This window comes from Homarus americanus, unplaced genomic scaffold (genome assembly GCF_018991925.1).
Source record: "Homarus americanus isolate GMGI-L3 unplaced genomic scaffold, GMGI_Hamer_2.0 scaffold13381, whole genome shotgun sequence".
In the NCBI taxonomy this organism is placed as follows: domain Eukaryota; kingdom Metazoa; phylum Arthropoda; class Malacostraca; order Decapoda; family Nephropidae; genus Homarus; species Homarus americanus.
Genome location: NW_024739802.1, coordinates 962657 through 975738, shown reverse-complemented (window position 1 = coordinate 975738; position 13082 = coordinate 962657). Strand labels below are relative to the sequence as shown.

The 13082-nt window shown below is 40.4% G+C and overlaps 1 protein-coding gene across 1 annotated transcript; it reads left to right on the top strand.

The window, feature by feature from the left end:
* The first annotated feature begins 3427 nt into the window (after positions 1-3427).
* Positions 3428-6734, top strand: LOC121874983 (pancreas transcription factor 1 subunit alpha-like). Its single transcript, XM_042379333.1, has 2 exons — positions 3428-3527; positions 3748-6734. The coding sequence occupies exon 2, from the start codon at positions 3980-3982 to the stop codon at positions 4658-4660; it is 681 nt and encodes a 226-aa protein (XP_042235267.1). The 5' UTR covers positions 3428-3527; positions 3748-3979; the 3' UTR covers positions 4661-6734.
* The last annotated feature ends 6348 nt before the right edge of the window (positions 6735-13082 follow it).

Below are 13082 nucleotides of genomic sequence, written 5' to 3'. Positions count from 1 at the left end.
CACACCAAGGCGGCCCACGTTTGTTCATGTAGACGTTTGCTCTCGTGCTGGATGTCTGTCTGTAGCTCTTGGTACCGGCCTCTCAGCTCTTGCGTCCACCCGCAGATACTGGCAAGCTGTCTATTGCAGGACTTCCCTGGTCTCGCTGACATTGTTGAGTTTAAGTTTCTTTTAGAGCGTCTTTTTAGCTGTAAGGCACGATGGTCGACTGAGTGGTGTTTTTTATGGTGTTAGAAATTTCCCTGGTTTCTTTTTGCTTGGTTATTTCGGTCAGTTTCTTCTCTGTTTCTTGAATTACCCGTTTCCTGACCAGGCAGGTGGCAAGTACCATTACTCCCACCCTACCATCCTCCTGCTCTTTCATCCTATCACATTCCTACCATCCTACCATCCATCGTCCTGATGTCCTCCCACCATGCCATGCTCCCATCTCGCCATACTACCATCATGTCATTCCTCCCATCCTCCCATCTCGCCATCCTGCCACTATGCCATCCTGCCATTATGCCATCCTGCCATCTCGCCATCATGTCTTCCTCTCATCATCCCATCATGCCATCCTCCCATCAAGCCATCTTCCCATCCTCCCATCCCACCATCCTTACATCATGTCATACTCCAATCATGCCATCCTCCCATCTTGCCATCCTCCAATCATACCATCCTCCCATCCTCCAAGCATGCCATCCTCCAATCATACCATCTTCCAATCATACCATCCTCCCATCATGCCATCCTCCAATCATACCATCCTCCCATCATACCATCCTCCCATCATGCCATCCTCCTATCCTGCCACCCTCCTACCTAACCATCCTCCGGCCCTACTCTCACTCGGTACAGGTCGTGTTGAACTCGCCCAATATAATCTTCAAGTCCGGTTTGTGATGATTTTTTTTTCATTTATTTCACTGTTTATTTTTATTACTTCTATTCTGTATTGTTACAAGTTTATTTATTTCATTTACTTCTTATGGTCATCATCACTTGTTCTTACTTACGACTGACGCGTTTTATGTTGTTTATAATAAATAGATTAAATTCTTGATATCTCTTTGTTTTTCTTATTTTGTGTTAGCCTTGACTTTATCTCTCTGTCGAGGTGGTTGTGTTTACTTGTTTAATATTAACTTGTCTCTCGTACTGAATATAATTAATTCAATATTTTCTTCTTTTTTTTCATTAAGAAATAATTGATATCTTTATATGCTGGTTTATCAAGAAGCCAGACGTGATCATGGGATAAGCTAGTCTGTTGAGTATATTGTTTTCCCTTTAAATATACGAATAAAAATATTTATTTGTACCTTCCAATGTTTGAGTGGTAATAAAATGTCTGAGATATTTTAATAATATTTCAAGTTATATATAGCAAATATTATATATCGTGGAAGGTGAAATCAGCAGTATCGTCGTATATGTGTCGACGGTTGACGAAAGGTACAGTACACTTCTCTTTACTGTCTTCGTGCTAAAACACATTGACATCCTTCTAAAATTTGACCACGTGTTTATGCGAGCCGATTAATACTTCGCATCTTAATGATTGACTAAAGAGTTTCCCCCTGACCTCAAAATTTCTTCACCATGAATCGATATAGTAAAACAAGACGCCTATAATATTTGTTTTCCTTTAAATTTTGTGACCCTCGACTTCACCCATCACCCGTCTGGCCTCGTCCTGAGAGCAGAGTCGCCTTCCTCTCTCACCTTCACAGTACAGTACAGAGAAACAACATGAACGCTAACAATTTTGACTCTACTACTAAGTCACTTGGTAAGACTATAAGTGTAACAAGTAAATGTCTATAAAATTCCTTGGTGGTTGTTTAGCTGATAATATATTAGTGTATTTATGAGACATGATCAGTGTGTCAGTTGAGCAGCTCTCGGAACATCACGTTGTAGCCACACGAGGGAAAATTTGACGCACCTGCAAATATTATAATCAAGGAACGTGTTGACGGTATCTGTGTGATCTTAATCCTGCTTCCTCAGACCCTTCTCAAGACTACAATCTTATAAAGATATTCTGGATATCGGTAAATTTATTGATACAAAGTTGAGATTTTTATTGATAGTAATTGCGCACTGAAATGTATAAAAGCAACTTAGGAAATTTAGTGATCCATTCCCTTGTGTTTTAGTGATAGTAATTGTGCATCGAGGTGCAATATTTCAACCTGGTTATGACACCAAAAACACACAATGGACAGTACCGTGTAACTAGCATTATTGAGTTACATCAAAGCACCGATGATTATGAAGCACTGTGTTGCTGACCGCTAGACTAATCATCACCAAGAGAACATTATCTTGATTTGTTACACGTAAACTAAGACCTTTAAGATGTGGTCTCACTTTTTTTTACTATTGAGAGAAACAAAATTTAGTTTTTTGTGGAATGAACATGAAAATCAAAGACGACACCTCATACCTTCTTGATATATGTATCTTGTTTCAAGAGAACACTAGACAGGGGTCACGTCTTTCAGAAACTTACGGAAAAGGAAGGGAAATTATTGAGATAAACCATGCTATGTGAGAAGGGCACACACACACACGCACACACACACACACACACACACACACACACACACACACACACACACACACACACACACACACACACACACACACACACACACACACATACACACACACACATACATCACATAGACACTTTACAGATTAAATCTCATTCTTCACAAAGGTTAATGTTGTGTGTCCAGTAATAGTATTTCTTATCAGACCTCCCAGAGACACACCTGCCCTTACTATATAGAACGAGTGCGCCAAGAATACTAATATTTTCTTATTATATACAAGACCGTAACTGTATATTTCGTACATTAACAGACAGCGCAACAAACGTTTAAATTGATACAACTGTTGTACTTTTAACCTAGGCTAAAAGACGCGTATAGGACAGTGTATATGGTGTATTCCTAACATACACTAAACCAGCAGTGTTTAAACCTCTATAATCTGTGTATTTCTCAGCCTTAGCTTTACCATATATGGGCAAAAACGTATACGGGCATATTTGTAACTGAGGCTATGTGCGTATATCAGTGATGTATTGTATATTTGTGGTATTTCAAACACTGGCTTCACTACACTGTACATTTGGTGTACTGTAAGACTTGGGCAACACCTGAGAGTAGCTTTCATCGCGGGAACTGCAAAACACTCAAGGCCGAAATGCCGCCACATGCCCGGCCAAAGCTGTTATCACACACCCTTTATATCTGCCTGTAAAGTGCCTCAGCAGCCTCACCACCACTTGTGATAACTTCCCCTGGTGTTAAATTATTCCTTTAGCTTAATATAAGTTAAAAATTTTCTCTTAGAGAAAGTTAAAAGACAAAATGTGTAAAATAATGGTTTGGTCGAGGTGAGGGAGCGACAGGGTGGGATGGGTCAGTGAGCTGCCAACATTGGAGGAGAGACCACGGTGCTGCTCCGCTCTCAATCTCTCTCTCACTCTCTGGCTCCCCGGCCACACTCACTCACACGACCCTCAGGTGAGATCCTCTCCTCGGCAGGACCTGGTTCCTGCATGTCTGTTCTTCCCTGGGATTATTACCTTGAAACAGATCATAGTTTTGTCAATTATAGAATGTTTAAACAAGAATTACTTCATAGTGTTTCGTGTTATCTTTGTGAGTATAAATTGGAAGTCATTTTTTTTTATCACAGCAGGTGCAGCTACTCTTAGATGATGATGTCCTTCTTCATTTTCAGATGGCGTGATTTAAACGAATGTTATATCTCGACATGGTAACAACGCCACGAAATGAACGATAGTGATGTGTAACAATTGTAAAGAAAATGATGGCAAACTTAGAGTGGATCAAAATGGAAAAACTTTTAAGTGTAGAAGATGTAATAAAGGACCTGGTGGACAATAATACCATTAACAATAACAAAAGTAGTAATAGTAGTAATAATAATAGTAATAATAACAACAACAACAATGACCCGCTGTAGTGTTGAAGGAACCGCAGACACGAGCAGTAAGTGTCACACAGCGGGATCGTCGGAAGGGAAGTACAAGCTGCGGCCTCGGTCACTGCAGGCGAGGCGTCCCTCTGACAGTGAATGGAGTCTCCAGGACACGCTGAGACACAAGCCACAGCCGCCACCGCTCTCCAGGTACCGCAGAAAGACTGCCAATGCCCGAGAGAGGTACCGCATGCGGCAGATCAATACAGCCTTCGAGACCTTACGTGATGCGTTGCCTTCCTGGGTGTGTAGTCGACGAGCAGCCTCCGACATGACCAAGATCACCACACTAAAACTAGCCTCCGCCTACATCAGGTCCCTTCAAGACATCCTGGACGGTAACGCCCACCAGGACACCTGTTCCTGGGTCCTCTCCAGCATCCTAGGTGAGGCCCCTAGCCCACAGGAACCCCAACCTGAGCAGTACCCCATAAGCCCAAACAAGACCCAACAACCTCCTGTCTACGTAACTCAAGATTCCGACTTCGTGTCTCTGCTGTGTAACTCCTCCGACTCAGGAGTGTTCCAGAACAACCTGGAGACGTTCTCGTTCCTGTCACCGATGTCTGAGACAGAGGCCGTGGCCCTCCTGTTGGGGACTGACCCTCCCCGCACCTGGAGTGACAGTCAACACACGCAACTAGTGACGTAATGGAGTGCCCGTACTCACCCTTTGAGATGTGAGTTGCATATTAAACGAAGGGCGCCATCTGTAACTTTAAGACGTTATAAGTTATGTCAACATTATTTTTCTCTTCATAAAAATTATACGTCAGTAATTGATAGGCTGTCTTATTAATTACGTTAGTTTAATAATTTATTACTTAACCTTACATACACCAACGTGTTTATGCTGCCTTTGACAATAACGAACAAGTATTGCTCTCACAACGACGTTAGTGAAAGAAAATTACAATTACATTCAAATAACATCAATTTAGTGGAACTTTCACATCACTAAACACTCAATATATCTCATGCCAATATGTCTACTATAACTAGAACACTGTAGTTGTGGTTTAGTGAAGGTCAAAGTTGTGTAGATGAGAGTGTGATCTCTTTATCGTGTTAACAACCTCAACTGGCGCTGAAAGTTAAAGATCCAAGTTCATCAAGTTTACGACTGTTGATAAGATACAGTTTTTCCTTCAGTTACCAGACAACGAAGTCTTTAGTGGCCTCATAGTGCCTCTTATCAGCCCGTCACTCTGGCTCGTAACATTCAACGTTGCTTAAAATATCTGGAATAATCTGCGTCTAACAGTATCAACTAGAACCGCTGCATCTAAGTTATCTGTGTGGTCGTAATGGCGACTTATTACAGTATTTGTGAACCACAGTGGGTCAACAATTGTAGGTCATATATGTCCTTATCATCTGGTTTATAAGGTTAATATGGTCGAGATATTATCAGTGAATAGTAACGACATATTATGGTGATGTTTATTACGCACCAGAGGACACTATCCTGATCAGTATATCATGGGTTGTGGCCAAGATGAAACAATCGTCTCAGAAGACACTACTTGTTAACACCTTTCATGTGTTCTACCGAGGCTCAAGTTTCTCTTACTTACATTTAAAGTTTTATAAATAACACAACGCAAAAAGATTTTATCGTCCCGGAAAATATATATATTATGTCTTGTGTTGAACACGTAGCAGGCTAAAGTTGGCGGTCATGTTCCTCTCTTACCCCGGGTTAAGTAAAGCTGTCAGCTTGAAACAGTCTTTCTCTCTGCAGCTGGAATTTATCTCAACATTTTCTCTGCACACTAGTAACATGTAGAACATTTTTATTCTCTTTCTTACATAAAACAAATTACTATAATTAAGATAGTTCGCTGATGGTATGTGATGAGTCCTGTGTTAGCTACATAAGAACTATGTATCAGCCCCAGCGAAGCTTGTGCTGGCTGAAGCAGATGAGACCTCAACTCAAGAAGTTAATGATACAAAGGTCACATTCAGTGACAAACGTTTGACCTACTTTATATTATTCCATAGTCCATTGTAACCCTTTATATTCATGACACTGAGAACAAAACAAAACATAATGAAGCACAACATCGTATGAACAAACACACTCCAGATAAAGTAACATCATTGTTTCTTTATTACAGCTAATATTAGTAACATATACAGTAATGTTTGGAGTCGTCAGTACTTTGGCACCTCTCACTCTGCCGCAGCCCTCCACCATACTCATACACCTCAAGCTGTCGCAGAGTACATAACATTAAAGTTTCACATGATATTAACGTCACACAACATGTCTCAATATCTGAAGCTGTACAGTAAACACTCAACACTTAACGGTGTTGAAGAAGACACGGAAAATATCGTACACCAACACCTGTTACTGTAACTAGGTGTGTTAGGAGCTCGGTGTGTAGCACCAGGGCCATTTTGTGTATGATAGGAACTTAATATGAGTGATGGGACCTTAATTAGCAGTGTGTCAGTGACGTGAGTTACCTGACAACTTACAGGTGTGTTTGGTGATAATGACTAACTGTATACACTGTGTTAACCACATTTAGTTTATAATGTGGTACAGGTCCACACAGCCTCCAGGATACAGTGACTGTCGTGTTGTGTCTTGTGGACCCTTGTGGTGGCCACTATGGCACCATTGTAACTTAGTGTTGTGTATTATAGTAATTCTAGTCAATAGATTTATGCCATAGTTAGAACACTGTATAATATATATGATGGGTTTAGTAGTCTGTATTAGTAATAACAGGGAAAAATTAATATATGTTCATGTATGTCTGTATGTATGTATATATGATATACACACATACATACACACATACTCGTAGTTTTAGAGTAATTTATATAATATTAGTGTCTTTCTTGTACATTATATCCATCCCTGTGTTGAGGTCTGCTGTCAGCACCTGCACATCCACTCTGTTAATCTCTTTCCCAATTTATTTCTGTTACCCACAGTGTACACTTCTTGGTGGTAGAAGTAACTATATGCTCCAGCCCTCCCTCCCTCCCGGTCATTATGATGGTAAAGTTCCCCTCCATCACGCTCACCCTCCCTCCCTTCCTCCCTCCCTCCCCAGCATCGCTCACAGTATAACCATTTTCTTCTCTCTCTCTCTCTCTCTCTCTCTCTCTCTCTCTCTCTCTCTCTCTCTCTCTCTCTCTCTCTCTCTCTCTCTCTCTCTCGGCTCGTGGTTGTTTTTGTCACAACATTAATCATCTTGTGTACTCAATATTGCCATCATGTGTACAAGTCTTATTTGTAGCTGTCTCTTGTTTGTTTGAATAAAGGTATTTTTCTTATGATGAAGTTTATATACACTTAATAAATAAAGGTTGAGAAATACATACATTAGTCATAAGCTGTGTTTGTGTTTGTGTGGGGGAAAAAATATCCAAGGAAATCCAACACAGCATAAGGAAAACTACATCATACAATCTGACGTGAATTACCTACCATTTCTAACTTATGAATGACGGTCATGAAATTCCTGCCACAATAAACGTGACCACAATAGCCCATAAAGCTACAATACCTGGCCAACTGACGACTTGAAGTGGTGCTCAGGTGTTTCATATTGCTGACCTCTGTGACCTAACATCTTTGTACATCCTGACCTGACATACTGAGCCTCTTCCTGAACCCGTGACCCTGATGTATGTTGAGTCCACATGTTCCCCGTTCCCCGCCCTCCAGTGGCAGGTTATGTGGGCCCCTGTACTGATACTCCCCCCAACCTAACTTAACCATTCAATTTAAGGAATGTGCGAACCGTGTTTCATAAGTTTCAATAATAGGATAAGTTTTTGTGCCCCGAGGCTACGAATTTAGGAAGTTATCATGTGTGTTATTATTAATATCCTTACATACGCTAACATCCAGTTTTACATTACTGCTACTACTACTACTACTACTACTACTTTTTTTACTTGACCTTAAAATTAATTATTCTAATACAAAAGTAACTACCCTAGCTGCGTTGAGTTAGCTAAGCCGTAGATCTGTGCGGCAGTCAGTGACTGTTGTCACATAATATTATGAACTAGAGTAATACATTTATGCAAGACTTAATTCCTCTTAAGTAAATAACACAACCGTACTTCCATCAACCAAGTTTACCTGGCAACGTGTTGAAGGATGCAGTGAACATACTCAAGTCAGACACTAAGGATCCAGCTGACTGCACACAACAACATATTAACAAGTGTGTGAGCTGATGTAACCTTCAATCATTCCTTCCATCTAAACATTTCAATAATCAATCACCACATTATGAATTGATTTGTGTATGTAAATGAGATGAGTTTGTGATTTACATAGATAAGATTGAAATAAAACTCACACACTCAAGATTTATTCCTGATCAACATCACTGCACAGAATATTAGGAGTGATTCTCCAGCTGTGTTGTTACTGAAGCTCATACCATGAAACCTCGCCAACACAAGCAGTCAATAGTGTCTGGCATGACGATTGCGACCCGTTCCACTAGCTGAACGTACACTTAGCAGCCACACCCCACCACCTTCACTGTAGCGCCACTATCACCTCCCAACCATCTTCCTTGTAGTACGTCTCATAAGGCTCTGCTACTCTCTCCTTGTCGCCTTAGTATTTACGCCATTGCCTTAGTGTTTCAAGTTCTGCTCACCATGAAGACGATACACAAGAAAAGTCACAGTATTACTTAAACATAAAATTGGGTTAAAATATGACCTCTTAAGTCCACAAACTGAGAGAAAATTGGCAAAAACAGTTAGGTTGATACATGAGGATTTTTTTTTATTGGACACACACACACACACACACACACACACACACACACACACACACACACACACACACACACACACACACGTCGATTGCAATAATCTCATCCCGCAAGAGAGGGAAATCGAAAGAAAAAATTAAATAAACTTTAAGATAAATTACATATTTTTTTATTCGTAATATTATAGAATTAGTTTAGTGAAGCGTGTTATTACTGTAATAACTCCCTCTTAATTCTCTCAAAGAAACTTTACCGCCCATTAAACTACATAACTGTATAAACTATCTATAAATCAGTCTACTACGTTTTTGTTTACACCACGCACCTTGATCATTAAATAACAACTTAAAGTCTTGGAGTATTTATTAAAATCAATTTGCTTCTCAGTACCTAACCAAACCATAACTCTTCCGACTTATAACATGAATAATCCACCAGGTGCATGTCGACAACCAAAGAATAATCCACCAGGTGTATGTCGACAGCCAAAGAATAATCCACCAGGTGTATGTCGACAACCAAGGAATAATCCACCAGGTGAATGTCGACAACCAAGGAATAATTCAATTCCAACACACACACACACACACACACACACACACACACACACAGGATATAGGTTTAAACGTTATCCGGGCAAGAAAAATGTATTGTTTTACAAAGAGCTGCGTCCCAAAAGTAAATAAACTATATAATTAAATTCACTGGACTCGGCTCTCGCTCATAGTTATATACTGTTGGTAAAGATTTCCTTAGTGATTGGCTATGTAACACAGCTTATGATTGTGGCCTCACCTTAGGACACCCAAGAATCTACCTCTTCTAGCCAGCCTCTCACACCTCCGACACAAGTAATGCCAGACCAGAGGTGTGAATCAGAAGCAGGAAACAGCATCATCTTGTACCATTAACTTATATAACTTAAAATACAACTACAATCACCATAAAATACCTTATCACTACCACCATAATAAGAGGAACTCACTGGACCATGGCGACCATCAGATCAGTTGATGATAATAAGACAGGCGACACTCAGGCAGGAGAAATAGTTCTGTTGGTCTTACAATTGTGAGTTGGTCAGCTTGGTGGTACAGCTATACGGAGTGACCAGTGCCAGAGTGTGGAGGACGGCACTAACCCATTCTAACCATATAATCAAACTGCTGTGTTCCTAGAGCTCTTTATCTTTTAATCTCCGTACACGGCTCTTTTCGTCAGTTTGATGGTCCAGTTTCCCTCCCCTTCAAATTAAAATATCAAAAGATAAAATTTCTTAGTTCCACTTTAAAATCGATATTAATTTGTACACTCCAATTCTGACTGTAAATTCCTACCTAGATAAGTTCTCCTCCACAGGTTTCTCCAGGAACTCACAATCAGTTATTGATCGGTGGAGATAAACACACTTACGTACACAAACTCGCTCATCCGGAACACCGCCAACACCACTCAATGATTTTTCACTAAACTCTTGTACTAGTATAGGTGACGTTCCTAATCTCCATGAAAGTCTTACGTGTGTACTAGATGACCAGAGATTATTACAGACACTGGTATTTTCTTATAATAGAGGTCCCATTTCTTTCATTTCCTTGTGGGAGGTTATTGTTCTGCCATGTTTCACGTATAATCCAATATTGTCACAAATATTAAAATATGATAAATAATATTTTACTCTTAATGGCAAGATGCAATTCAAGATAGATTATAACGTAGTATATAGTGAATGATATATCCAAGTATTGAGAAATGGGAACTATATTTTGCTTCTCGCCTAATATAGTATTGTACATTTTTTCTCGTGTTTTTTCCGCAGATTCGATAAGACATGTCGTGTTAATCTTGATCGTCCGTTTTTCCGTCCTTAGAAATGTAGTTCAAGAAAGCTTCGTTGATAAAATACAGTTCAGTGTTTAGCTTCCGTTCAATCATATCTGACCCGAGTTATAGACTTAGCTTTTTCTAGTTTTGTTGACAAGAGTTCTGGTTTTATATCGAGTAAAAAAGACCCACATGGATACACATTTTCGTTCGTGGTTGTCTACATAAAACAACAGGCGTTACAGGCGGTGAGGTGTCCCACTAAACCACTCTTAATATTACGGCCTTCATCGACCCACAAAAGAAAATATAAGACAAGGGATGAAACTTTTCTGGATTCTATATTTTGTAAGGTCTCTTGACATTGATCTTAAAGTATAATAGTAAATTAAAGTAAGTCCATATGTATATAATTTCTAACCACAGTAAAACAATACAATTTATTCTACTTCAGCTCTGTCTGTTGCCGTCAAGTTGTAGAATTGGTGGAATTCTTTGATATTCTAAGACACATAGCACGACACCTCCCTGATGTTCGAGTTTGAAGACCAGTTTATAATTCGATCTTCAAAGTATAACAACACACTGTGAAGATTTACAATGAAGGACGTCCAGGCGTCAGGACACACGCTGACCGATAATAATTACACGAACACCAATCCAAATAGGTCCCAATCACAAGCCAAACCCTAATAAAACCTAATTCTAACGTAGCCTAACTTCTCTCAATCCTAAATTATGCTACACCGACAATAACAAAAACATTTAGGTGTGTTGAGGGTTAATGTGTTAGAAGAGTTTCACAGTGAATACTTTCTAACTAAACACTTGTATTATGTGATTCACTCTTTCTTACATGTGAGTTCTTTCGTTGGTATGGTGGTTTGGAAGGTTATACTCACAGAAAAAGATTCATGTTTGGAAAATGGAAATGTTTATTCCTCCGGGAAAATTTGAAGACTAATATAGCTCTTCCACGTTTATTTGCCCACCTTCAGTACGTACGGTTGTGTAGTCGTTCGTCAGATTATAACCTGAGAAAGAATTAATGTATACGGAGTCGATATGTTGATGGTCCCTGAAGTCCTCTACCATTAACTGCTTCATCCAGACCGACACAGATCAACACAATGAACAGTTCCATCTCTACTTTCATGAACATATAATACTGGCTTTATATTTTTCAAGGCACACTAACAATCCTATCTTAATTAACTTTTGTGATGGTAATGAAATAGTACCAAGGCTTTTTCCTCTTTAAAGTGAAAATACTGGTGTCTTATCTACGATCAACCAGAGTGGAGAAAATGTACATGATTATTTTCTTCTATCAGTTTATAATTGAAACTTAAAGGTGTAACCGTAGTTGTATAACCTTGTAATGATAATACTTTATAACTGAATCTGAGTTTGTATTATTTTGTATTAGTTAATATTTAGTTGTAGCTCGCGTGTGCTGGCCTCGCTCATCGTGTGTTTCTCGTAGGTCAGTTTTTTGTACGGGTTTGACCACTGCTATCATCATCCACTACCACCATCACTCAGGAGCCACTACCACCATCACTCAGGAGCCACTACCACCATCACTCAGGAGCCATTACCACCATCACTCAGGAGCCATTACCACCATCATCCACTACCACCATCACTCAGGAGCCACTACCACCATCACTCAGGAGCCACTACCACCATCACTCAGGAGCCACCACCATCACCAGGAGCCATTACCACCATCATCACTACCACCACTCAACAGAGCCACTTACCACCATCATCCACTACCACCATCAACCACCTCCCCACCATCACCCACTACCACCTCATCACTCCCCGACTCCACTTCACCACCATCACCAGAGCCATCATCAATATCACCAGGAGCCACTACCACCACATCACCAGGAGCCACTTACCACCATCACCAAGATTTCATACCACCATCACTCCACTACCACCATCACTCAGGAGCCACTACCACCATCATCCACTACCACCATCACTCAGGAGCCACTACCACCATCATCCACTACCACCATCACCCAGGACCCACTACCACCATCACCTTGACCCACTACCACCATCACCCAGGACCCACTACCACCATCACCTTGACCCACTACCACCATCACCTTGACCCACTACCACCATCACCCTTCTACCACCATCATACAAGTGGGTGTGGCCCTATGGTGATGAATGTGGACCAAACCATACAGTTGGGTGTGGTTAGATGGGGAGGCAAGAGAGATAAAAAGAGTACAATAAGATTAACGTGGAGACAAACAAAGGCTCCATCCATCTTAACAACCTGACGTATATCTCTGGTCTAATCTCTTGCCCGACGCCTCTAGGGGGTTTTAACCAAGCTCCTGAATCACTGAAGCTATTGTGTTTAGATCATACTTCCACCTGCAGCTCTCGCCCGTCCTGGTCCCAATACCGCTGTACTAGGGGTTCTTTCTTCTTCTTCTCCCGTTATTG